Source organism: Cavia porcellus, unplaced genomic scaffold (assembly GCF_034190915.1).
Source record: "Cavia porcellus strain 051 isolate PalLab524CR breed Dunkin Hartley unplaced genomic scaffold, mCavPor4.1 scaffold_2, whole genome shotgun sequence".
In the NCBI taxonomy this organism is placed as follows: Eukaryota; Metazoa; Chordata; class Mammalia; order Rodentia; family Caviidae; genus Cavia; species Cavia porcellus.
In genome coordinates, this window is record NW_026947485.1 from 8,748,641 (window position 1) to 8,776,049 (window position 27,409).

Sequence of the window (27,409 nt, forward strand, 5' to 3'; positions counted from 1 at the left end):
CTAGGCCTCGGGTGTGGCAGGAGTGGCGTTGGGCTCCATATCCTCCTGCGGAGGGGCCACCGTGGCTTCCTGCTCGGCCAGCGCCTCCCGCAGCTGGCTGCCCAGCACCGCGTCGTGGATGCTGTAGAACAGCAGTTCCTTCAAGGCAGGATTTTCAAAAAATCGATTTCGAGTGAGGTCGTTCACAACTTGTGCTATAAAACATAAGACAAAAAAATTATTCTGCACTCGGGGCTTTGGTCTTGAACATATTTTTTAAAGTAACGCTTTCATACAGTTTATTAAAATGCTATAGTAAAGCCTCATTGTCTGTGTCATCCCATAGCCCGGTCCCTGGAAGCTACTTTCATTGCTGTCCTGGGTGTCCTTCCAGGATTTCTCTATGTAAAGGCGAGTGAACATAAACATTCCTTCCCCCCTTTTTCACTTACCTCAAAGATAGCACATATATATCTCTCTAGGCTGCTTAATTGGAGATTATATGTATATTTAACCACTATGTGACATTTCATTGCATAGACATACCCTCATTTATTTACTGGTTCCTTTTCTTGGACACTTTTTCCCAAGGTTTTGTTGTCACAGACAGTGTTATAGTGGCCAAGCACACAGGTGTTGTTTTGAATGGGTTTGCACATTGAGGTTTTGCTGTGCTAAAAGTCCATGCATTGGGAATTTTGCAAGATAACGTGGCTCTGTGCTGGATGGGTATTCCCCCGGTATCCCCTTCACTTTTGTGACATGTGGAAAGTGATGACTTCACAGCTTTTATGCTCAAGTACTGTTTTAATTGAACTATAAGGCAAAGTATTCCAAACGAGTGGATGAAAAAGCCATCAGCGAGAATGACTTTATAGAGCTCTAATGTGTCACGGGGGCCACTGCATGAAGAACGTGGATCCATCGGCTCCTCCCCTTTCCCCCACCTCAGGGTCAGAAGGCTGTAACTGGAGTGAACACTTCCAAAGGCAATTATTACGAGCAAACAAAAGTAACTTGTTAAAACTTTTCCCCATCCTAAAGGAGTACTCACCACTGCATCCTGCTAAATATACATAAATACCGACATCTCCGTACTCCTTTACGATCTGTAATAATGTTGAAATATAGTTAGTTTTTCCTGACTCTGCCAGATACAAGTCCCTTTCTGCCTATACATACTTAAGGGATGTGAGACCCTCTAACTCATTCACTGAGCTCTTTCAATAATGAAACAGTTTTCAGATAATCAGTTGAAAGGAACTTTGTATTTCTTTTGCTTTTTAGTTTAAAACTAATAGTGATAACTAAGGATATAAAATACTATTAAATTTTACTTAGCTATAAGAAAGGTACAATAGCATTGATTTTTAAAAAGAGAATCTTATTAAATGACAGATACTTAAATATTTATAGAAAATGTAACAGTAGGGGTGTGCTTCAATAACAGGAAAGAAAGTGATGTTGGTATAAATGAACTGAGATTGGCTATAAATTGATCATTGTTGAAGCTGAATCATAGGTAGGAGGAGGTTCCTGATGCTCTGCTCTTTACTCTTTATGCCATATTTAAAATGTTTTCATAACCAAAAGTGGAAAAACAACACAAAGGAACGTTAGGAGTTGAGAAGGGACCCCAGTCGAACCCCATCCTGTGGAGACGGGACAGACACTGGCTGACTTGGTCACGGTCATGCTCACCCCGGCCACAGTTTTCACCCCCACGGAATCCACGAAGTTGACTTGTGTAAAGTCCAGAATGATGGTGTGGATGTTGTCTCCCTGGGGCATAAATCTTTGCAGTTCTTCAGGAAATGTGCTCTTAATGACGATCGGCGGGTATTTTACTTCACCATCCTCCTCCTCGGGCTTCGTACCATCTTCTCCATCTACCTCTGCATCCTGCATCAGAAATGAAACCACACTTGGATCATGTTATGATACACTTTGGGTCTGAGAGATTTCCATAAAAAAATCAGCCTTTCTACTCTCACGCTTCTGACAATAGCAAGTCTCCTTTACAATATTTGTCAAATTCCAACCTCTTCATACGACTGAAGGGAAACGTGTGTAATATTTAGGCTTGACTTAGTTTCCTCTTGTCATCCTCTCCATGTCTAGAAACTCCTAAACTAGTTCCATTGACTTCGGCATGACAAGCCACAAGTTCTGAGCCTGCTCATTAAACATCAGCCTTGGAACCTTTTTACTACCAGCTGAATAAGTCTAGGAGGAGGCAGATGAAAAAAGTTTCCGTGGTGCTGTGTGATTTTTATTTTTTAAAACAGTGTTTTCAATGCTGATTTCAGAAGCATCTACCTAACTGACCGCACCCACGATGCATTAAGACACCTAGGCTGACCCTGAGCTTTCCTACTTAGTAACTTCCTGCTCTGTTTAGAATTACTGCAGATCAAGAGCCGGGGACAATGACGGTGGGAGTCCACTCACCACTCTGACCGCGGTGGCGTTGGCCATGTTTGCGTTCCCTACTTCCTTAGCGTACTTCCTCATGGCCTTTCTTCTCGCTCCCATGATGAGCGCCGGGTTCACGCCAGTCTTCACAGAGGACAACATAAAGAAATCACTCCACGGCTCTGAGGGACCCACTGAAGCATCACTGATCCCCAAATCCCCCCACGTGCTTTCCATGCCAGATTACCACCCTCCCCTGGTTCTTCCATTCCCTCAGATGTCCGGAAGCAAGTCACCACCCAGGATCTAGGAGAACACGGGTAAGCGTTTCCCAGTCTTTATTGGAGACAACCAGAAGGGAAGGTAGCAAAGAGAATTTTTAGAGCAGTATTCACCAAACTTCATTTCTTGGATTCCTGTATCTTAAAAAGATTTGTGGGCTGATGGGCAACGTGAAGGTGAGTTTTGATCATCACCAGGGGAACCAACACGATTCCCAAAGTCAAAAAATCTAAGATTCTTTTTTCATTTTCTTTTAATGCAATAAATACACATAAGAGAGAATGAGCAGCAGCACTGGTTGCACAGGGCTGCAAATGTCTGTGATGCTACCCAGGGGGCTGGAAGCTGGAAGTGCCGGAGCGGTATGTTTTATCACAGGGGTGTGTGTGTGTGTGTGTGTGTGTGTGTGTGTGTGCAAAATAGTACAGTCAGGCTCACTGACACATTTAAGTGACTTTGCCACCACCGTCAGTCCACAATTCCCCTCCTCGAAAGTAGCCACTCTTAATTTCTTTCCACTCACCTTTCTTTTTAATGCGTTGCTGTACAAATCACTGTTTGCATAGTAAATTGGGGCATTTATTTGGAATATTTTTATTCCAGGAATTTCTTTCACCTGAGAAGTAAAATATGAGGGAATTGAACACCTGGATTTATTTCAGAATTAAAACTGCAATTGCCTCCCTCCTCCAGTGTGGAGATGTATACAGAAGTTACAGAGTCCTCTGACGGTGTGTAGGTAGAATGGTGTCAGGCTTTGGCAGGAAAAGTACTAAGGAAAAAAGATTTGTTTTAAAACAGAGTCTCTCTATGTTGCTCAGGCTAGTCTCAAAAATACTGGGCTCAAGCAGGCCTCCCGCCTCAGCCTCTCAGGTAGCTGGGATTACAAGGCTGCGCCACCATAAGCAGCTTGAAAGCTTTTAAAAATGTCCGTCTTCCCATTTCTTTTACAAGATTGTCACTGCTTCATTTTTACTGTTGAACCAAAGAAGAGGAACTGAAATATTATTAAAAAAACAAACAAACAAAAAAAGAACAGAGGCAGAGGAGGGAAGGCAGCTGCCAGAGGATGAGAAGAAGAAGGCCCATGAAGTGAACAGAAGTTGCCAGGGTTTGAGGACAGGCAGGAGGCAGGCGCCTCGTGACACAGGCAAAATAGCGAGTACTTTGTGTCCAATTCTGATCCTTGTGGAACTCTAGCAGCTTGCAAAGCCTAATTCATCCACATGGTTCTTTGCAAGCAGGAAACATCAGTAACTCTAACCCCGGCTGCCCTTCCTAGCACCTCCTGGTGAGCCTGAGAGCTTCTTCTCTAACAAAAAATGAAACAGACAAAATGAATTTTAAAAGATTTTTGTAAAGTCTTTGAGATTCCACAGGAAAAAAGAATGCTCAAAATCAATGAAACCTGCCTCTATCATTTTAACTATTCAAAATTAATTGGGAAAGCTCATGCACAGAATCTCAACACTTGGGAGGCTGAGGCAGGAGGAGCAAAGGTTGAGGTCAGCCTGGCTGCAGAGAGAACCCTGTCTCAAGAAAAAGGAGGGAGGAGGAGAATTGCACAGCCTCACCATATAGGTTTTTACATGGTTAAATTTAGTATTTTACCACTAGTTTAAATCTGTATATACACAAACCACTTTTCAATTTCACTATTTTGTACATGTATGCTTTAATTCCAACAAGTACGTATCCTGACTCAAAACTAGGAAAAGAAAAATAGGAACTCGAGTAGTTAACACGCAGTATAAAGGTAAATCTGGATGGTAAATCGCATTTTGTGGGTTTTTACGTTCATTATTACACTTTCCTCCCCTTTGCCTCTGCCTTTCAATCACACGCTCACCGTCTTTTAAAATCCTAGGAAAGGGTCCTACCTCCTCGTAGGCATCTATGTCGATGTAGACATCGGTGTCAGGAAGCTGTCCCAGGACTTTGTAGCTCGGGCTGCAACACAGAGTGTGTTATAGCTCATGGTGCTGGGTGCAGAGTGTGAGTTTGGTAGCAAGCCCAGGAATATCTGATCCCCCTGGTGCCCTTGTAGAATGTACCCCACATTACATTCCCGGCACCTTCCCATCTCTGCATGGAGGGATGTCATGGCAGCACAGGGGAAGTCGAGCCCCTCTGGCCCAGAGAACTCAGCAATGAGCAGGCAGAGGAGGGCAGGGCTTTCCTGGCCAACTGCAGACCCTGGTGTTCATGTCTGCAGGTCTACATCCTAACGCTTCCAGTGGAGGCCCAGCCCCATCACTCCCTGCTGACTTCCATGAGCTCTCAAGGGTATCCTTTGGGCCACTTGTACTGATTGTCACACTGTGCCTGGGTAAGACTACTGAAGCACAGGGAACCGTGCACTCTCATCTTCTAAAGAAAGATGGCACTAGGACCCACAGAAACCCAGAGCCACCTAAGCTTCACTGTGCACTGTGTCTGTGCTTCTAGAACCCAGCTTCCACACCTGTGAGAGGGGGCTGCTGACATCTGTGGGTTGTAAGGAAGCGAGGATGCACAGCATTGATCTTTGTTCAGAGCAAAGCACGTAAGTAGCTGTAACCATCGAGTGCCATAGCACTGCATTATCGTCTAACATCATCCCATGACTGTGTATGTCCATCGTGCTTGGGAGAAGCCAACTTTCTGAAGGGAAGGACCGTGATGTCTTATTTACTGCAACAGCTGGAGGGTCTAGTGTCTCCTTGGGATCATAGGAGGCCCTTGACAAATATATACCCAATGGAGATTATAATTGCTTTAACATGTTTTATTTTTTGTCTTTTCTTTTTATCAGAACCAGGGATTGAACTTACAACCACACACATGCAAGGCAGGCGCTTATGCCGATGAGCTAAATCCCCAGCCCCAACATGTTTTATGATATTGGCTAAATTATAAGCATTTTGGGGGCTGTTTATGGGTTGTGCTTATGTGTCCCCCCAAAGCTTCATGCAGTCACTGGTGGGACTTTTTGGAGGTGGCAGGGTCTAGAGTGTGTGATGCTGGAGTTGATTCACGGTGCAATGCTAGATCAACAGTGTGAGAGCTACCACCCTAAATAGTCTGCATAAGATAAAAGGGGCAGAAAAACATTAAAATCCCTGGTTGCATTTGGTACCTTCTGCCTGCTGGGAACTGTTTCCCCTTTGCCATGTGCCACCTTGCTTTGGAGCCAGCTGCCTATGGACTGAAACTTCTGTGAACTGTAAGCCAAATAAACCTTTCCTCTTTTAACTTGATTTTTTTTTTTGAGGGTCTCGCTCTATAGTTCAAGCTGGACTTGAACTCACTATGTAGCCCAGGGTGGCAATGAACTTGGAGTGATCCTCTTGCCTCAGCCTCCCTAGTGTTGGGATTACAGGTGTTTGCCACCATGCCTAGCCCTCCTCTGAACTTTGGGTGTTGGGCCTTTGGTTTAAGCAGCAAGAAAATGAACTAAGAATTTGGTGTGGAGAGTGGGGTTGTTGTTGGGACTATAACTGACCATGTGGGTTAGGAGACTTTGGGACTGGCTTGTGGAAATAGTTTGAAAATATTCAGAGATGACAGCTAAAAAAGTAGAGCTTGAAAGCTATGCTTGATGGGAGATTGTGGTCAGAGCTCAGAAGACTAGAATGTTGACAGAAATGATACCAGTAAAGATCATGCTTGGGAGGTTTCTGCTGGGAAGAAGCACTGCATTGGCTATTGAACTCCAGATGATGTGTGTTATGGTTTGGCAGAAAGTTAGTCTACATTTTACTCATGTCCAGAGACTTTGTCTGAGACTGAGATTAAGGGCAGCAGTCTAATTAATCAGTCAGATGAAATTTCAAGGCAGCTGAATGTTGAGGTAGTGGTGTGGTTACTGTTGGGGGCTTTTAGCCAGATCTATGTTGAGAATCAAGAACAAAGAGCCCAAGATGATTTAAAATGTTGTGAGGTTTACCAGAAAGGAAGTTCCAGTAAAGCTGTGGATTGCAAAGATAGAGCAGAGAAGATTTTGACTGCTGTGGAGGAACAGGAGAACAGAAAAAATGGCCTGAGGGAGCAGCAGGACTCTATCCTTTGCAGCCCTAAAATTCCAAAAGTGAAGGACTACTTTGAGAAGAAAGCTATAATATACCATGTTCCAGAATGGTGGCAGCCTAGGGAAGTTGTTCCTCAGGATTTGGATCATAGCCCTGGACCTCTACAGCCAAGAGAGCGCAAAGCCTGGTTACAGCTCCAGCTGGAAGCAAACCTTGGCATCATCCACATGGTACTAGTTTGAGATGCATGCAGAATGCAGGAGTTGCATCGGGAAGGCCTCCACCCAGATTTCAGAAGTAGGTCAGGGAGACCAGGCAGTGTGCTTCTGAGAGGGCAGTGTGTGGAGCTGTGAGTGTGAGGTGCAGTGGAGACCTCAGGTGGCTGGAGAAGCCAAGAATATGGATTGTCCAAGGAAGCTGCAAGGAGTGAGCAAAGCCAGCCAGAGAAAGAAGCCCTTGGAGCTACAACCACCAGCAGTGCCACAGGGGCAGAGCCACCCAAACCCTTTAGAGCTGACAGTTTGCCACAATTGCCAGGAATGCTGGAAGTGGAACCGCAGGACTTAATGCTTGCCCTGCTGGATTTTGGGCTTGCTTAGTCCCATTCCTTTGTATCCTCCTGTTTGTAATTTTTGAAATAGAAATGTCTATTTTACGCCATTGAATACTTGAAGTGTTTAACTTTTTTTTTCTTTTGTGCAGGGGCTTGTAGCTAAGAATTTGCCTTAAATCCCAGAGGAGACTTAGAACTTGGACTTTTCAGCAATGCTGAAACTGTTAGGACTTTGGTAACTCTTGAAATTGGGCTAAATACATTTTGCATAAAGGGATGTGCACGAGTTTTTGAGGGGGCCAGGGGCAAGATGTTATGGCTTATGCCTAAGAGTCCCCCAAAGCTTCATGCTGTCCTAGATGGGGCTTTTTGGAAGTGGCTGGATCTAGAATGTGTGATGCCAGAGTTGATTCATGGTGCAATGCTAGGATCAAGGGCACTAGGATTAAGGGAGTGAGTGCCACCTGCCCTAAGCAGTCTGCAGAAGATGCCAGGGGCAGACAGTTAGATGTCATTCAGATCCCTTGTTGCTTTCGGTACCTTCTGCCTGCCAGGAACTGTTGCCCCTCCGCCATGTGCCACCCTGCCTTGGAGACAGCTGACCAGGGCTGTGTCAAATAAACCTTTCCTCCTTTAGCTTTGGGTGTTGGGTATTTTGTCTTAGCAACAGGAAAAATAACTAAGTCGAGGCAGAAGCTAAACTTCCATCACACCAACAGCACCCACAATGCTGGCCCAGAAGAGGTGATGGGGTGCTATGTGCTGGATGACGTGGCTGTTAACTGTGGGTGCTGTGGGGGAAACTGAGTATTTGGAACAGGGCACACTAGCTGTCTCCTGAAAGTGTGCCCTGGTTATAACAAGGAGGCTAGCTACAGAGAAACAAGTGTCCTGAGCATGGGTCCCCTGAGCTTAGGAAACCCAGCAGGATTACCACCAAGTGACGGAACACACACATTCAACTTTAGTTCAGTGTTCGAGGGAAAAAGGAAAGCAGAGCATTTAAAAGGTAAACTTGTCCAACTTTAAATTTTATGATAAGAAACTATAAAATCCTATTCAGTACAGAAAACAACACACAAATCTCCAGTTCTAGATTGTGGTTTTTAGAGAATGCAAGTGTTTTTCTCTTTTGGTGTCAGGGATTGATTCTATACTCTCAGCCCCTCGACAGTGTCAAACCATAATGTTCATTAAGACTCTGAGGTTTAAAAAAAGAAAACGAAAAAGCCCTGGATGAACTGCCCTTGAACTCAGCACGATCCTCCAGCCTCATTCCCCCTGGTACTAGGATTACAGCCATGTGCCACCATGCCTGGCCCTAAACAGCTTGGAAAAAGTTTGATTTTATACCTTCCCCAGTGGGCTCAGCTTCCCACTAGGAAAAGACATCATGACGGAGATCAATGGCTCTGAAGGGAGGGAGGGACACCTGGAGGGCAGCGTACAAGCACTCCGTGTCACAAAACTTCACGTCGTTGAAACCCACGTTGGTCCCCAGTGCCAAAGTGAACTGCTAACTCGTGTGTCACTCGGAGGGAGTAAATGAACAGGTGACCCCTCTTGGACCAGGCATGGGAGAGGCGACGGTGGAACTTAGGGTTTGAAAACAAAATCATTGTTGGAAATATAAACCGTGACACAGTAGAGAAGCCGATGAAATTACAGGTCATCACGTAGCTGGCATCTTATTGATTTAGACAACAGGTGCCCTGAGCATTACAGCTCCTCTCACACGGAGCAGAAACAACCGAAAGGCGCCACTGTCACCATTTCTGCCCACGGAGTCTCTGCCAGGACACTCACGCCCATCCCGCTCCTGCGCTCACCTCTGGGTCCTGTAAATCACGGTCAGCAGTGCGATGATCACAGCGGTGATGAGGCCATAGTCCAGGCCCAGGAACAGGGAGGACACAAAAGTGGTCAGCCAGATGGTCTGTCGGGGTCGGAGGGCACACGGAGAAAGGAGTTACCAATCCCGGAAGACTTCAACACACAGGCACACGCACACACACACAGCACACATACACACCCTCCCCCACCACGCATATCACACACACACACCACACAGAGACTGTTTACTTCACTACCTGGGCGCTACACACAGCCACCATGCACACATCTTCCCCATCATACTTTCCTGGGCACTAGTAATAGTCGCCACCCTGACGCATTGCCCTGAGCGGCCCCACTCACCAGCTCTATCTTGCTGGTCCTCCAGAAGAACGGGAGGTCGGAGAACTGCATGAACATCCCCTTCAGGTTGACGATCACGATAGCCGACAGCACAGCCTGCAATGCAACAGCACATCCAGCCATGGCTCCCCTCTCTCTTCTCGGGCCCCGAGCCCCCTACTGTCCCCATCCTCCCCCTGCTCCTCACTGAAGCAACCAACACGTGGATTTTCAGCACTCCGCTAAATGGGCCTTGAAAAGCCAGGCTCGTGTCCTAGAACTGAAACTACATGGTGGTCAAGAGCTTGAGAATTAAACTTAGGTCTCAAGGAATTATTTCACCACGGTCTTCTACTTATGCTTTTTGATCTTTCCCAGATTCAGTATATCAGCAAATAAAGGTGTTCAGGCGTAGGGTATCTCAGGTTTTTAATGAAAGTATAAGGTCATACAAGGTCAAGGGGAGAAGGAGCTGGGCATGGTGGCACACTTTGTAATCTCAGCACTCGGGAGGCTGAGGCAGGAGGATCACTGCACGTTCAAGCCCAGCCTGGGCTACACAGTGAGCTCAAGGCCAGCCTGAGCGGCATAATGAGACTTTTGTCTCAAAAAGAAAAAATCAAATAAACAAACAAAGGAAGAAGGAACCTCCGTGGTCAGGCAGTGCAGCCCCCACACTGCAGATAAGGAACTGGGAGCAAAGGGAGGGGACGGCTTTCCCAAGGGCTTGTGGCAGCTGTCAGGATAGGACAGCACGTGATCTCCATCCTAGCCTTGGCCCATTCTTACACTACCTCCCCGGATTCCAATAAACGCCCCTCAGATAGCAAAATTATAAACGAATAAAACAGCACCTTCCACACTGGGAAAGAACACACAGCACGACCACGTTACACACCTGCGGTAATGATTCAAAGAGGAATCCCGTGGCTAATATGACCAGCAAAATCATTAACGAGGCCAAGCAACCTGCGAGCTGAATGAGAGAAGAGAGGGAAGGAGCTTTCAGGAGCCTGGAGTAGGACGTGGGGCAGAGGCTGTGCTCACACATGCCTTCCATCACCACGAAACTACGGATTCAAGTTAAGTCATAAACCATTACAGGAACCTGGGCCTCCACTCCGCTCCCTCTTTGCAGCTTTGGGTTTGTGTAGCTTTGAGGCCTCTGTCTTTTTCTTTTCTTTTTTCTTTTGGTGAGACAGGGTCTTGCTATATAGTGCAACTCACTCTGGCCTTGAACTCACTCTGTAGCCCAGGCTGAGCTTGAACTCACAATCCTTCTGCCTCAGCCTCCCAAGTGCTGGGATTACAGGCGTGCATCACCACACCTAGCACCTTTTATAACTTTTAAACAGAAACTAAAAATGCTTAACGTCCTGACTGAGCAGCCTTGGTAGGGGTGGAGAGACAAGCCTGGTAGCAATTTAAGACTCCCCAGGCAAAGAAGAGTCCAGAAGACGGTTTGCTGCCCAATATAGCAGCCATTGTGGACATGCAGCTATTTAACTTTTTAAATTCTATTTATTTATTTATCTTTTTTTAAATGAAGCACTGCCAATTTTATTCAAATTCTCCAAAGTTTACACTGAACAGTAATTGCTTGTAGAATATATATTACCCTTTACGTAATGATTTTGTTATTCCTTTTTTTTTTTTTTTTCATTTTTTCTTTACAATTCCTCAGTAGAAGCCAGAATCCTGGGTTGCCCAGTTAGGGACTTCAGACCAGCTATTCTGATTAAGCTTTGTTTCAATATTTATGGCAAACATCTGGTTTCCAAAAGCAAAGATTTTAGTCTTTTTCAATCAGTTGCTGATAGGGTGAGACTGCACTATAACCCACGACCACATGATCTAATTTAGAATCAATCTTGGCCTCCAGCCTCAAGTTTCTTTTTTCTTTTTCTTTTCTTTCTTCTTCTTCTTCTTCTTCTTCTTTTTTTTTTTTTTTTGTTACTGGGGATCAAATTCATGATCTTGTGCTTGCCAGGCAGGTGCTTGTGCCACTAAGCTAAACCCCTGGCCAGCTCATGTTTCTATTACAATCTACTTTTCTGGAGTCATTTTTCTTTCCTTTCTTTTTCTTTCTTTCTTTCTTTTTTGTTCTTGTCTTTTTGAGATAGGGTCTCACTGTGCAGTTCAGGCTGGCCTTGAGCTCATTTTGTAGCCCATGCTGGTCTTGCATTTGCAACAATCCTCCTGTCTCAGCCGCCTGAATGCTGGGATTACAGGCTTAATTTTTAAAAATTAAAATAAAATACAATAAAAAAATGTAGCTCTTGGTTGCCATAGTCACACCAGATGCTTAAGAACCATAAATTGCTAGTGGATGCCATATTGGATGGTACAAATACCAATTGGATGGCATTTCTACCAGCACAGACCGTTCTGCTAGATGGTGCTGGCATCCCGCCCAAAGTGTCAGGCTCTCCTGACAGCAACTCCATCTGAGATTGAGCTTTCCCAATAGCACAGGGAATGCTACATAACTTTTCACTTTAACCGAAAAATATACTTCTTTTGTATAGATACAGTTCTTTGGGTTTCCTTCAACCAATCAAGCCTTTATGGGATTCACTGCCCAGCTCACTGGAACATGGATCTGCAGGTAGAGACACTTTTGTTTGGGTTCAGAGCTGAACCAAGAGCTTAGCATTTAATAACCACCCACGTCACAGTTCTCACAGGGCCACTGGCACCCACCTGTGTCTTTCCCCCAGTTCCTTCCTGAACCAGGCTGCGAGACAGGGAGCAAGAGATGGAAAAGGTCTGGAAGAGGGAGCCGATGGAATTGCACAGTCCTAGGGCGATGAGCTCCTTTGCCATGCGGAAACAAAACACACGGGAAAAGACAGATCATCCCCAAAGCGGTGAGGGCGGCTTACTTAAGGCTGATTTGCAGCAATACGGGCTGCTGCAGCATTTTCTTTTCGGATATAATTTGCTTAGTATGAGCCCCAGATAGAAAATAGGTTTTTGTTGGAGAAAAACATTTTGGATTTTTACTGTTTCAGAGATAAATGTTACGTTCCCTACTCATTCCCTCCTTCCCAAACATACCCTCTAGACAAATAGTGCCTTTTTTTAATTTTTGAAAGAAAACTGAAGTAAAAGGTAGAAAGTGTTTTGTTCAAGAGAAAGTTCTTACTGGTGCTGTTTTTGTTTTGTTTAGTTTTGTCTTTTGGTACCAGGAATCAAACTCAAGACCTCGCACTTGCTAGGCAGGTGCTGTGCCACTGAGATGGATCCCAGCCCTAAGAGAGGGTGCTTGATGCGTTCCTACTGGCATCCTTTCCATGCTGTTACTCATCAAGCGCCTACCCTCATCTTCCTGGGACCAGCAGGTCCCACTCTTAGGGCTCCTTTGGGGATTTTGAGAGGGATCCCTGCATCTCATAGCAATATGGAACACTTTGCAAAACCACAGGGTACTGAAACAGGCTTCCAAGACGACAGCTCCTGGCATGTGGATTAAACACCTTACCTGGAGCTACATGACAAGAGGAAGCAGTGAAGAATACGGGGGAAAATCATACACCAGGATTTAATAAACAAAGCTAAGCCTTCCTGTGGACCAAAAAGTGTTTTGAAGAGAGATTAGACTCCCAGGCTGTGAGCTTTAAACACGGAAGTAATGTCTAGAGGAGCAAACCGATGCTCCAGGTATGAGGTTGTAGCTCTTCAGCAAGAGCTTTGCCAGGAAGGGAGTGAGGACTCTGTGTCTTGGGTTCCAACAACCTAATGTTCATGCATAATGAGAAAAATGGTAGTGCTGAATAAATATTTCCAATGCATTCAAAGGCTCTTCTACCACCAAAGATAAACTGAGTTCACTTGCTTTCTTGTATAAAGGCTCGATGAATGTGCCACTGGGAAGCACCTGCAGGGTACTGATGGTTTTTACCTGATTGCCATCAACCTGGTAGCCATGTTTGTTGGCCAAGGTCTTGGCCATTGAGATGGTCACTGAGAATCCAACAATGGCGATGGCGATGGCGTCCACATACACAAGGTGGAAGAGGCTGGTGTCCGGGTTGGCTGGAGGCAATAGTCTGAAAGTTAAGCCGACTGTCACTCAAGCCTGTGATCACTAGGGAGAAAAGCACAACAGCACCAGAGGGGGGCTTTCCGGAAGGGCACTGACTGCAAATGAGGCAGACTCACCAGAAGCTGGGAACACGAACTTGTTTGCTCTGTTTTGGCAAACACAAGGTCCCTCCTTGACCTAGAGAAGGGCTTTTCAGACCCAAACTGCAAGCCTGGCTGGCACACTGGGCAGTTGATCAGCAGGGATCAGGTGCCCTTTTATTTATAAAAGAAGAAACCTCATACCAAGGGCACCCTGATGTCAGTGGTAAGTAAGACACAGACAAAGGAGAGGGGAGGGTCCACCAGGGACTCAGATGCCACAAGACACCTGAACCCGTCTTGGGGAGGGGAGGGCATTGAACATGGGCTAACTCAGAGGAAAACTACTGTCCTTGTAACACTGCTCACATCAGAAGGGAGGGCTCCTGAGTGTACTAGCTCTTCCTGTGTCACTGGTCCCTCCAGTCCAGCTCTAACATGAGGAAGGAGCAGTACAGATCACACTTCCTGGGTCTCACTGGGGAATTCTGGGGAGCTGGAGGACCCCTGGAACCCCACAAAGGGGAACTCAGTTTTTGTTGGTTCTTGCAATTTGAGGCCCCTTGCCCTAAAGAAACGTAATAGGGATTGTCCAGATTGTTTTTTGTTGTTATCGTTTGGTACCAGGAATTGAACTTACAACCTCGAACTTGCCAGGTAGGCACTGTGCCGCTGAGCTGTATCCCCAGCCCACCCACACTGTTACAGGGAAAGAGAAACAAGGTTTTTCAGAGGCATCCTGATCCTGCTCCAATTCAAGGCAATGGGTTGGGTAATGATGGCAATCATGTAAGTGCTACCCCATAACAATACTACAAGCACAACCATTTATTAGGTGCTTCCTCTGTGCCAGATTCTCTGCTTATTTAATTCCTTCTAGTAGTCCTGCGAGTGAGGCATCCTTGTAATCCCAGTTTTATAGAGGAGAAAATGAGGCACAGTTAGGTTAAACAACTTGTCCCAAATCAAACAAGTCATTTAAATGACTCCAAAGAGCTGCCTCTCTCGACATCATAGCAAAGGGACAGGAGAGACATTTCATCAAATTCTGGGGTCAGGATGGGGCAGGGAGGGGGACAGGAAAGGAACCTGGTGTCTTTAAGGTTAGATTGTAAACTGCAGGCCACACAGTCCTGTTAGGTAAGTGTCCTTAGAATCTCAATTTATAGGTGGAAAAAGAGATGTTTTCAGTGGGTAAGTGATTTTCCTAAGGAGGTCTGACTACCAAGCCATCATCTTTCTCTTGCACTTTGCTGCAGAAACTCGGCCAGCAGGGAAGGCCTAGCAGCAGGAGTGGGCCTGAGGAATGAGAATGGAAGAAAAGGCGGACTCTGGAATGAGGTCAGGAAGGCTCCATGTAGCCTGGACAGGGGTCTGGAGAGTCAGGGCCTCTGCCTGGCCCTGCAGTGTGCATGCATCTGTGCAGGGTCAACAGAGTGCAGTTCCCTTCAGAAGCACAGCATTTCCCCTGCTGAGTCCAGGCTGGCCTTGCTTTGCTGTGATCAAGAGAATGAGGTGGAAGTGATGTCACACAGGAGGCCCAGCAAATTCTCTGTTTGTCCGTTAGTGCAGCCCTCAGCCACCAGGTAAAGCACTCTGGCTGTCCTGCCGGAGACACCAAGTGCAGACAAGATGCCAGGCCAGCTCCCAGCTGCTCCAGCCAGGCCAGCCGAGGCACAGAGGAGTCTGGAGCCTTCTCAAACCCCAGCCCAAGCCCCCACCCCAGGCCACACCTCCAGTGTGGGGTGTGAGAAGTCACCACCGAGTGCAATTTAGGCTGAAGAATTATGAGCAAAGAGTGGTGCTGTTTTGGGGCACTTTGCTATAGATGAATAGGAGTCACAGATAAGAGAAACAGTATGATTGCATGTAGATAATCAGGTAGGTATTGGTTACTTGCTTGGTTCTGGGTAAAGTCCAGAAAGATAAGGTTTCTCATTAGCCAAGTTCTAGATAGGTAAAATGTTGGGTTTTTTTTTTGTTTTATTTGTTTGTGTTAAAATTTACTTGTTGTATAGAGAAGCAAAGAAACACACTTGAGGACAACACAACAGGGAAAGGAAGACATTGCCCAGGGATTATGGTGATACGTGAATTTCAATGTATCAGTGTATTTTTTTATTTTTTTGGTATCAGGAATGGAACTCAGGATCTTGCACTTGTATCACTGAGCTATATCCTCAGCCCCTATCAGTATATTTTCAAAAGGAGCAATCTACGTGCAAGAATTTCCCACTTAGCCAAATTATGTGTAACTAGTAACCGAATAGGATTATCTGTTGGATCCAATCAGAGGTGATTCCTTACCATGTGACTGAGTTAGAGACCCAGGGCTGAGGTAAGGGAAAGAGGACTTAACCAAGTATCTAAAGACTAGTTCTAGGTCCCAGCTGAGACTCAGCACCGTCACTAACCTCACTTACGTCTCTCTAATATGTCCCAACCCTTATTTCACTGTTTTCACAGTGAGCCAGAGATCACCACAGTACAAAGGGCAGTGGCTTCAGGGCCTGTGACCCATTACAAGTACAGTGTCTCACTCCCTTGATTCTATCAACCTCCAAAACCCAGGCACATCCCTAGAGCAGGGATGCTTTTGCTACAGAGTTGTCAAGAATAAACTAGAAGAGAGAATAAAACATCAGAACAATGCAGAAGGACAGAGAACCACCCAACTCCCAGCTCCTTAACTTGCGGTTCCTTGAAAGCTCCATCTGAAAAGTGAGCGGTTATTACTGTCTCGTTGCTTTACAATGAATACTATGGAACATGTTTGCAACCCCCACTCATTGCTTAGAAGTTTAAAGCCAGTGCAAGTTTCTTCAGGCACAGGGGTTGAGAAGACAGGATGCGGTGCTGTCTTCCCATCAGCACCCTGAACTCCCCTAAAAGTTGTTTTTCAGAAAAGATGGCTCACAAGCTACCCTAAGAAGCATGCACCGCTGACTGAGGCCACTTGACTGCAGGGCACAGCTGGAATCTCCCGTGGTGCAGAGCTGTAGCCCGGAGACCTGGTGCCTGGAGCCTTAAGTTAGCCTACTGCGCCTGCGCAGACCCAACTCCATCTACGTGTGACCACGCCCCCTGAAGATGTGTTCATAGCGTGTAGATTACATCCGGGTCACTGCTCTGGAAGTTATTCTCCTGGTTTCCCTAAGTGTTACTAACAGGTTTCACTGTGTTACTACTCATGGTGCTCTGTTCCATCCCCTGTCATCTGAGACCAGAAAATTCAAGTAAGGAGCCTCAGAACCTTCAATGCCCCTGTCTGGAACAGAGGCTGGCTGCTAACCCTAACCCTTAAGAAGATGAAACACAATAAAACATTCTCCACAGTGAATGGTGTTATAACGTTTGTGTATCTGCTAAGGAAAAAGAGTACGGGGTCTCCTAAAGCCTCCATAGCATAAATGGAAATGCCACAGCATCCGACAACCTCACTTTGTGAAGTACACCCCAAAGAATTGAAAGCAGGATCTAAAAGACATATTGGCACCACCGTGTCCATAGCAGCACGTTTCACAACAGCCACGAGGCAAATGCAGATGCTCACCACTGGGTGAATGCAGAAATGAAATATACCATATACATACAGTGGGACACTGCTCAACCGTAAAAAAGGAAGGAAACACTGTTATGTCCTACACGGGTCAAACTTGAGGCCCTTAAGTGAAATTAGCCGTAACAAAAAGACAAATACTGTTCACTAGTACGAGGTGTCTAGAAAGGTCAAATTCTTGGGACCAGGAAGATAAATGGAAACTACAGGGTTGGGGGATGGAGAAAGGATGTAGAATTTCTGATTTGTACGATGAGGAAATCTCAGAGATCTGTTTTACAACAATTTGAATATATTAAATAGTGTTGAACTATACAGTTAACAGTGATGAAGGTAATAACTGTTTAAAAACCACAGCAAATGCATACACATGCCACGGATTCTTAAATCCCCCCAACCCTCACCCACCCCACTCGACAGGTAGAAAAAATTACTTTTCGTTGCAAGAGCTCTATTGCAGGAGTTAGAAACAACAGGTCCACTGATTATTCAAGTCACTCTGTTACTGGAACTATTTTCCTACCCCAGAGGAAGTGTTCCAACCACGTCCACGTTGTAGGATTCTTGCAGGTTAAATCCAGCTGAGATGCCAGTTCCCATGACCACCTAAAACATACACAAACCCAGCCGCAGCTTTAGACATCAATATTCAAATGTTACATGAATAAGCTTCAAAGAATTTGTTAAGCAAGGCAAATCTATTCTAGCTTTGTCATTGCGCATGCACATAGTGTGTGTGTGCATGAGTGTGCGTGTGCATGTGTGTTAGAGACATGGTCTCAACAAGGTATCCCAGACAGGCTTCCAATTCTTGATCCTCCTGCCTCAGCCTCCTGTGTTCTGAGATTACAGGCATTACTGCCACCCATGGTTTAGTCTCATTTTGAAGGCTCGGACTAAAAAGAAGGAGTTATTGTCAACGTCCAGTAATTCTAACTTCTGTGACTCTGCCCCACATAACTGAAGTGGGCAATACTATTTTCTAAAGGCCTGGGATTGTTCTGGAAGGCCCTTGCTTCTGTTCCTTGCTGAGGGCTGGGCATGGAGATTGGCCTTGATTTTCAGTTGGTAGAAATGTGCATGGTGGGGGTGGGGCAGTGACTTTTTAGAATCCACCGCATGACCCAGCTTGTAGGTCAGCAGCGGAATGCAGTCAGTGCCCCGCCCCCACCTGCAGGCATCTCCTCCAGGTGAGTGGCACACTGTCCCCGGGGCCTCCTGGATTCATTCTCCCCAGGTATAAAGTGTGACCTTCAATGCAGGACACAGCAAGTTATGACGATGACCTGCTATATCCCCAGTAGCTGTGGTGCATGGAGCTTTTTGAATGGGTGCTCCAGGAGAGAAGGACTTAGCGGTGACTAGGAAGAGGACCAGTCCCCTGCAGGAGCGCCCAGTGATAAGGAGCTAATCTTACTGCCAGAGACTGCAGCCCAGAGACCAGGGCCAAGCGTATTTTCAGTCCCTTTCCTGTTCATGGCAATTGTGTTTGTCACCCTTAATTGCATTTTTTGGTGCATCTCAGCCAGGGAGAGTGTCCAGAATATTCATTATTATTTTTTTGGTACTAGGAATCAAACTCAGGACCTTGCACTTGCCAGGCAAGTGCTTATGCCACTGAACTATATCCCTGGGCCCAGATCTAGAATATTTAAATTCACAACATAAATATGGATCAAGTTTCTGGAATGTTAGTTTTATATGGTGATAAGTGATGAAACCTTTGTTCTCCTAGTGACACAAACACATGTAATGAAAAATAGAAAGCAAAACTGAAAACATATTTTTAAGATTTTAAAAAACTTTTTGTTTTTGCTTAACGAATACTACAAAGACTCTGTCCCCAAACTTTTCAGCATGGCTTCTGCTTTCTCTGCTAGATGGAGAGCTTAAGGCTTAACTCAGAAGTTTAGGAAGATTTTAAAAGACTGTAATTTCAGCAATAGAGTTCTGGGGAAGCACAGGCCCGAGAAACGTAAAGGAATCTTCACAGGGAGTTTTGCACAGAACTAAAACGCCCTCTCAGGTGGGCAAGGCGCCTGGACGCTGTCCTTCACAAACAGGCCCTCTGGACTCCCAACTGCAAAGGTGCTCAGATCGCCATGCTGCAGAGAGAACCAGGAACCCTGGGTCCAGTCCCAGCCAGAGGAGGGGCTTGGGAATGGGAGAGAACATCTTTAAATGAAACCACAAAACCAAAAAACAGAAAGCAACGCGTTAAGAGGTACTGATGGTGCCCGGAGACGTGGCTCATACATGGCAGGCTCTTGCCTTACAGGAGGCCCTGGGTTTGAGTCCTAATACTCTCGTCCCGAAGGGCACTGGCGAGATACAAGCAAACGAAAGCAAAGAAAAAAGAAGGGGTTGGCTTTTCCCCTAACTTTGGATCAGACACAAATACAGCTTTCATTTCTCTCTTTTTGAGGCACCCAAAACTGTGCATCCTAGCAGCCCCAGAATGCCAAAGGGAACTCACAGGGACTTTTAAAGGTTTCAGGGACACAGCGCCACCTCTTGGACACCGTGCAGACCTCTGGCCTGAGGTGGTTCTCAGCTTGAACATCAAGCTGCTGACAATAGTGGCCTCTATGCAAAGCTTCATGTTCGGTGGCTGCTGTGCTTTGAAAATTCCATGTGAACGGGAGATGAAGGTAGCGATGTCCAATCAGATTCCAAGCGCTCGCTACTGCGGTTATTTAAGAAAATAGTAACATACTTTTTTGGGGGCTGAATTTGTGTGCCTATGTCCATAGAACACTACCATATTCTTATAAATATGTACTAAGGTGTTTGGACTCAACTACTTAGTAAGAGGGTGAGCTGTTCTTTTGGCTTCAGAGTGCCAGGGAGCTGGGAAAGTTTGGGAACATTTGTCTTTCACTCTTCTCTAAATGAAAACTTTATTTTTCTTGGGTTAGTAAGCTAATATGTGTTCATTACCGAAGAAAATAAATCCTGTACAATCCTATAACTCAGAGATAATGGTAAAATTGTATGCATGATTTTCACCTACATTTTAAGTCATCTGTGTTTATGTCTTACTGCTGTTTCTTTTTTTTTTTGTTTCTGTTAGCTCTTGTGGCAGAACTGAGAAGACCCTTTCCCTTCCCCTCCCTCTTGCATCCACTTCAAAATCCCTCCCAGAAACAGGAGCGCGGGGTCCCGGGAGCTGGCAGGTCTTCCCCAGGTAGGACTTACCGCAAAGAACTCTAGGGGAATGGGCGCTGGCAATTTCTCTTTAAATCTCTCATTAAACTCCTTGCCCCCCAACAGCAAACCAAAAACCATCAGCCCGACGCCTAGGGAACACACGTTGAGGTTTTTAACATTCTGCAACACAGCAACTGTACTCTGTAACACAGTGAACACGGGAGTTTACACCAAGAAACAGCCCTGCATTGCCCGACGCGACAAGTACGCGGTTCCTAGAACAGGCAGCTCAGAGAGACGGGGCGGCACAGAGGTGGGGCGCGGCTAGTGGCCTGGAGCTTCTGTTTGTCATGAGGAAGACATTCTGGAAATGCTCAGGGGCCACTGGCTGTACGACCCTGTGAATGCACTTATCACCACTGAATTGCACGCTCAAAAAATACAGGGATACATTTCGTTATATACCACAATAAAAAAATAAAAAATAAATAAAGAGCTGAGACTTAAAATTCAACAGGGCAGGCTGGAGCTGCTGTTCAGTGGCTGAGTGTGTGCTTACCATGTGCAAGGCCCTGGCTCCAGCCTCAGAACTGCGCGCACACACATTCACACACACACACACACACACACACACACACACAAATGTTCTCAGATTGAAGTTTCTTTCTTTATACTGTCTTCCAGGCATTTTTTTTCTTTAGTCTTTTTTAGACACAGTTTGACTCTGTAGTTCAGGCTGGACTTAAACTCACTATGTGGCCCAGGCTGGTCTCAAACTTACAGTGATTCTCCTTCCTCAACCTCCCAAATTCTGAGATTACAGGCATGTGCCACCACGCTTGGCCCACCAGGCATTTTTACCTTATACAACTCCATAATAGCAGTTCTTATTTGCCAATTTTAGGGTGTTTTTTTGATATGCTAGTGTTTTGCTGTAGTGTTATAACATTCAGAAAAATAGCCCTGATGCTGAGCTGTGACTGTTAGGAAAAGAATTGTGGATTAATATCAGCAAAAAACTTCCAGAGAAATGCACAGAAAAGCTTTTAGGGAGACAGCGAGAGAGAAAGACATTATCATCAGCAGAAGAAGGAAGTCAGGTGGGCCTTGCAGGCCAGGGGATAAGTTTGGGAAGGAGCTGGAGGCTGTGAGTGTGTGCATGTGTGTGTGTGCGCGTGTGTGTAGCCACTTGGTTGTGTCCTAGGGCAGTCTTTTTCTGCCACCCAAAGCCCACACCTGCCTGTCGAAGCCACGTACCCCTTCCTGTCGACCCTGCTGATGTCTAGAGCACTCTCAGTGGGACCTGTATGTTGCATTTTCATTATGACAAGGGGTTTGAGGCCCCTCAGCGTCAGAAGTCTGTCACCAGCAATTATTGGAAACTAATAAAGTAGGTATTTAGGGAACAGTCTTGGGCCTTGTTTCCATCCTAATCAACCAAGGACTCAAATGTGATGTGTTCTCAATGTGACTTTCCTAGGCTTTTTCCCTGCAGAATAGCCTGCGCCTTCTTTTCATAGCACTTGATGTAATTTACAATTAATTACACACTCCTGCAAATGATGATTTATTAAGCACCCCCATCCCCGCCCGGCACTGGGAGCTGGAGGGGGCAGGGTGACATCTGCTCGGCTCACTGCTGCCCCCTAGTGCCGGGCATGGTGACGGCATCTCCCAAGTCTTAACCTCTTCATCATTTCCTCTTCATCTCTGGGTCATTTAGAAATGTGTCTTCACCTTCAGAATGTGCGGGAGTTTAAGACTATATTCAGTCATGGATTTCCGTTTATGCTGCACTGTGTGAAAAACACTGCATCTTTAGAATTTGTGCTTGCTCTCACATTACTTGATTGCTATGTGCTTGCAAGTAAATTTTCTCTGAGTTGAATGCAGAGTCTGTGCCTCTTTTATTAGATTAATCTGGGTTGGCTGTGTTTGTTTAATGTTTTATAGTTTTTTTTTTTGAGGTGGGGGGAGAGGACAGTGCTGTGAATTGAACCCAGGGCCCATGAACTGAATTACTTCCTCGGCCATTTTAAACAATTTTAATTTTGAGACCGGATCTCACTAAGTTGCTAAGTTTCCCAGGTTGGTCTTGAACTAGCAGCCCTCTTGTTTCAGCCTCCCAGAATGCTGGGATTGCATGCAGGTGTCACCATGCCTGCCTGCCTTACTTGTGTTTTTCTTAAGATGGAATTATGGCTTTTGGTTTTTTTTTTTTTTTTTTGGTGAGGATGGGTTGTTTGTTTTGGACATTAACAAGTAATTGAAAAACGTAGCAGGAAAATATATCTCTCTCAAAAATTATCCACTCAGGCAGGCAAAACAGAAAGAAGGGGCCTTGTTAGGGTGACGGTGGTGTTACGAAGAATTCTTGGTGAAGTCATCAGAGTCTATAAATCACTAAAATGGTGTTTTCAGGCTCGGGCTTCCCTGTAATTGTCTTTCTAGAATAACTAAGTCTTGCAGAGAAGTTTCTTGGAAAGCCAGAAAATGGGGCCCAGAGAAGGGAAGAGGCAGAAGACAGCGTGGCGGAGCTGGAAGCCGCTACTCACATACACCACCGAGAAGATGCCGCTGTGCCGCTTGGTCTTCACCCCGAACAGGTACTTGAGCATGGAGGTGAAGACGTGCACGGCGGCGGCCGTGGTGAAGCCACGCACCAGCGGCTCCGTGAGGTAGATGGCCACGAACCCGAACCTGCACACGCCCAGGCAGAACTGGGGTGTTAATGGCAAAGCAGAAACAAATCACATGAGCGGTTAGGAAGTTAAACCCAACAGAAAATGCATAAAAGTTCCTTCTGGCCTGTTTCTAACACTGAGGACTCGAACCTGCAGCTAAGAAACCAGTCACTGGCTGCAGAGAAGGCAGTGGCCGTCTGCAGGTGTCACAGGCATGGGTCACACTCACGCCTTGAGTCCCCTGGAGCTAGAGGCACGCTTGGTCCTGTGTCTCCTGGCCATTCTGGCCAAGCAGATAAGGGATGTCCTCCTCCAGTCCTAACCAGTCCTAACTGACCCTGCCTCTTCAGGTTGCACTTGCTTTTGGGATCATGAAGCGCCCAGCCAAAGCTTGCCTGCCTCTCCTGTTGTAAATAAGGCCTTGAGTTGGACTGCTGTGCTTGAACCTCTCTTTGAAGTTTTTACTTTTGGAGACAGGGTCTTGCTGGGTAGCCCAGGCTGGCCTTGAACTCACAGCCATCCTCCTCCTGCCTCAGCCTCCCGACTGCTCAGCTCTAGAGTCTGGCTGGCTGCCCATCGGGTAAGACCAGCCAGGAGTGCTCTGGAGATGTGTCAGAGGAGAACAGACCAGCCCCGTGTGTCCGCCCTGGGCTTACCTGAATGATTCCCGAGAGCAAGGTCACAGACATGGCGACCTTCACCCTCAGGGCGTCCCTGGCTTCCGTACCGTTGGTCATGTTGACTCCCCCTGGAAGGACTATGTCATCTGGTACTAATCGAACAGCCACGCCACCGATCATCAAGCTAATAACGGCAAAAGGACCTGGAATGGTGAAGCAGGATCAATCTTATCTGGGGCGCATGGAAACTACCCAGTGTAGCTGAGGAGATGGGCACAGCCAACTCCATTATGTCCACGGGGGATGTGGCCAGTATGCCGAGAGACACAGGCGAGGCGCACAGGTCACCCCTGCAAGGTCCTCCCCAGTGTCCTGCCCCAGGTGTGCAGCCCGGGCTCTGCCAACAGGACCACAGCAGCACCTCCCCTGCACTTGGACATCTCCTCATGGAAAGGCAGAGTCCAGGGCCTCTCTCTCTAATCCGGGTGGGCCTGAGATGTGCTAGCAATCAAAAGGACTTTCAGAGGGAAGCAAAGATGTGACACAGCATCTACCTGAGAGCTGTAAACTTTACACAGGAGCCTGGGCCACCATATGGGGAGAGTTCCTGGGACTACACGGAAGGAGAGAGGGAAAGGAACAGAAGAGAGGAAGAAGAGAGATGGGAGGAAATGCCCACCAGCTCTTCCCAAGTCCTGACTGCAAGAGGGGGCAGATAAAAGGATTGTCATATTTTCTATACATTTTTAATTAAAAATTTTAACTGATCCATAATACAAGTTGGTATCTTGAGGGCCATTTGTTACCCAGCAGTAGCTACCTGAATCACTGTGTTTGTGGAACCTGAAACACTATTGTGAAACGCTATTGTGAAATTCACATGCATCTGATCTGAAACGGTGAAAGAGAAAATATGTACAATTCAGAGACTAAAATATGATGAAAATTATACACAAGCATAGTAATAGGAATGCAAAGAAAGAAAGAAAGATGAGAGTAATTTTATTAGGAAATGAACCACTTATTTCACAGATTGTAACAGCTGCTATGCTATACAAATTGTCCCTTTTTATTATGCCAAGGGTATAAAAGTGTTATTAACCCCAGAAGTCTTGGGAGGAGTGTATTGCTTAAAGACCTGTTCATTTCTTTTGTTTTGTTTTAAAGACAGAGTCTTTCTATGTAGACCAGAACTTGTGGTGATCTTCCTGCCTCAGCCTCCCTACGGCTAGGATTACAGGTGTGCACCACGAAGCTTCGCTAAAGCACCTACTGTGTGTAACAAAAGTTATTCACACTATTCCCCTGGCACGTGATGAAGCGTGGGACCCCAGCGGGGAAGGGACTGGAATACCAAGCCAGAGAATAGCTTTACCGATGGATATGTGCCTGGAGGTGCCCAGGAAGCAGTACATGATCACAGGGTAGAAGGAGGAGTACAGGCCGAACACGGGCGGCACAGCGGCCAGCATCGCGAAGGCCAGGCCTGTGGGTGGAGAGCGGAGAGGAGAGTTAGGCGGCCAGGGGTGGTGCTCGGCCCTGCGCGTCCCCTTCCACCCTGCCACCCTCTTTCCCACGCCCCATGCGTCTGCTCTGCCCGGTCTTTGCCCCGATCCCGCATGGGGCCTTGCGCCTGCACGGCTGGGCCAGTGCGGTCTTCCCTGTCCATCGCCCGTGGGCCGTGCACGGCTTTCCCCTGCTCTAGTTCTGCACAAGCAGGCCAGGGCCGTGGAGCCTTTTGCTTTGGCAGGTGCGCTTGCAGCTCAGTGTCCATGCGAAGGTGCTCCTGCTCTAGCGGTGCGTCCCATGGGCCCCTGGGGAGCCCTCTGCTGTGAGCGGCCTCCATTGTCCACTGCTGGTCCATGTGACGCCTGCACCTGCACCCCGCCTCTGGCCCCTATGTTGGAAGGTGCGAGTTCCACGTGGTGCATGGGAGCCACGCCAGGGGCCTTCTGGGGTGCCCGGGTTGCCAGTGGGAAAGCTTGGCGTTTTGTCCAGAAAACTTGATCCATGTGGGTCACAAGATCCCCCGTTCTGCAACTCCCGCGGCTCACACTGTCCCGACTCTTAGGAGACCATGTCTTGGAGCGATTGCAAGTCCACAGGGCACCGATGGAAGGTGCAGGGGTTTGCTTTCGCCAGAGGGGGGCATTGGTAAGAGGACGAGCCAGCACCCAGTTCACGCCAGGGCTCATTTTCATTCTGTGATAAATGTTCTCTGTGGACACGTGAGGGCCATGTCCATCCTGACAGCGGCACACAGACAGCTTTCCCTGCACTCAGGGTGAAATCCAGAAGTGGCCTGAGCAGCGAAGACCCCCGGCACCCACCTCCCCACCCTTCACCCAGCTCCCTGCCCTCCTTTCCGCCAGCTGGCCAGCCACACTCAGCCCTCCCACCCGGCGCCTTCCCATGCGCTGTGCCTTCTGCCTATGTCTCAAGTCTCCAAAGGACTTCCTGTGGTGGCTTCTCTTCCCGGCCTAGCCCTCTACCTGTTACTTCACTGTCTCTTGTGCTTTCCTCCTAACGTTAATTACAATGAATAAATCCCTTAGCTGCTTCGTGTCACTCCCTGATGGGGTGTTTAGCTCCTGTGGATAAAGAGGCCAAGAGGGCTGCTTAAAACATACACAGCGTGTAGGAGAACAAATGAATATTTCCTTACGTTTATAGCTCATGTAAAATCACAGAGCTGCAAAGGAATTTAGTACTCACGGCATTTGTAATTAGAACCTGGACTTAGAAGCCAAGAGCTTCACAATACGTTGATAGAGTGTCTGACCTAGCAAGGGCTAAGGTCCTGTGACCCCACAGTGGCCTAGTGGGCTGCAGAGTGGCACGGCTATTCCCTACCGTGCAGAGTTTCAGGGCTGAGCTTTCCGAACTCCTTTAGACAGGCGAAGGGTTCCACAATCATGCGGCAAAAACTATTCATTTGCAGTCATGATAAAAAGGTCAAGCACATGTTTGAGGCAAGGTCAGTGAAGAAAAGAAGGAAGAAAAAAAAGAGAAAAGAATAGAAGGAAGTAAAGAAGGGAGGAGCGAGCGAGGGAGGGAGGCAGGAAGGCAGCCAGCCGTGTGCTCACCAACCTTGGGGAAGCTGGAGCACTCCAGTGCTTATGCCTGAAACCAGGTCGCCCAGCACGTACTCCTTGAATTTATACGCTGGCAGCCACTTTGTGATAGGCAGGAACATATAAATAATGTTTCTTATTTTTTTTGGAGTACATCTGGCAAGACAAAGAAAGACACAGAGTCATAAAGGCATCCTCGCTTGCCCACGTCCACAAGTGAGAAGGAAAACAGACTGGCGGAGGCAGAGATGGGTAGAGACAGAGAGGTCGGAACACAGTGACCCGGATGACAAAGCTGTGCCCAATCCAGTGACGAACCCGGATCACTGCGGGCAGCTCCGCACACCAATAGCACCACCACGCGTCTCCCCTCCATCCGCCCAACAGGCTTCCGCACACAGCTGACCTTGCTTCTTTCATACCGGAAAGACACAATGAAGGCAAAAGCTTAGAAGACAACGCACGTGAATGCCCGTTTCAGCTTGTCCCCGATGGAGTCCGAAACTTTGTCCTTCTCGTGGAGTCTCTCCTGCAGGACAGGATGGCTGAAAATTGGCCTTTCCACATAGTACCTCTGAGTTGCTGCGAGGATTTCATTTTCTTCAGCATGATCCATAGTCCTCCAGAATTATTCATCCACAGCAGGAGACAAGCATTTCCTGGGTATCAGTGAGGGAGAAAAATCAAAACTCCATCTTAGCCGCCCAAATCCCGCTGCAGCTGGTCCTAAGCCTTCTTCCTTCTGGTTCTCTAGGTTTTCTGAGGACTTGGACACCCCAG

At 46.9% G+C, this 27,409-nt stretch overlaps 1 protein-coding gene across 3 annotated transcripts; it reads right to left on the reverse strand.

Annotated features, from left to right (window-relative positions):
- On the reverse strand, window positions 1–27,245 carry Slc26a5 (solute carrier family 26 member 5). 3 transcript variants are annotated; one of them, XM_003469805.1, is made up of 18 exons: window positions 27,094–27,245; window positions 26,646–26,785; window positions 24,931–25,041; window positions 23,592–23,758; window positions 22,807–22,971; window positions 20,300–20,452; window positions 17,625–17,707; window positions 13,319–13,466; window positions 12,118–12,231; window positions 10,313–10,390; window positions 9,436–9,531; window positions 9,069–9,175; window positions 4,557–4,626; window positions 3,200–3,292; window positions 2,431–2,538; window positions 1,681–1,881; window positions 1,034–1,088; window positions 1–194 (listed from the first exon to the last, which is right to left on the reverse strand). In XM_003469805.1, exons 1-18 carry the CDS (start codon window positions 27,243–27,245, stop codon window positions 1–3), a joined length of 2,235 nt encoding a protein of 744 aa, XP_003469853.1. The 3 variants fall into 3 exon arrangements, with proteins under 3 accessions (XP_003469853.1, XP_013007852.1, XP_003469854.1); XM_013152398.1 differs by lacking the exon at window positions 24,931–25,041; XM_003469806.1 differs by lacking the exon at window positions 9,436–9,531.
- Window positions 27,246–27,409: the final 164 nt, after the last annotated feature.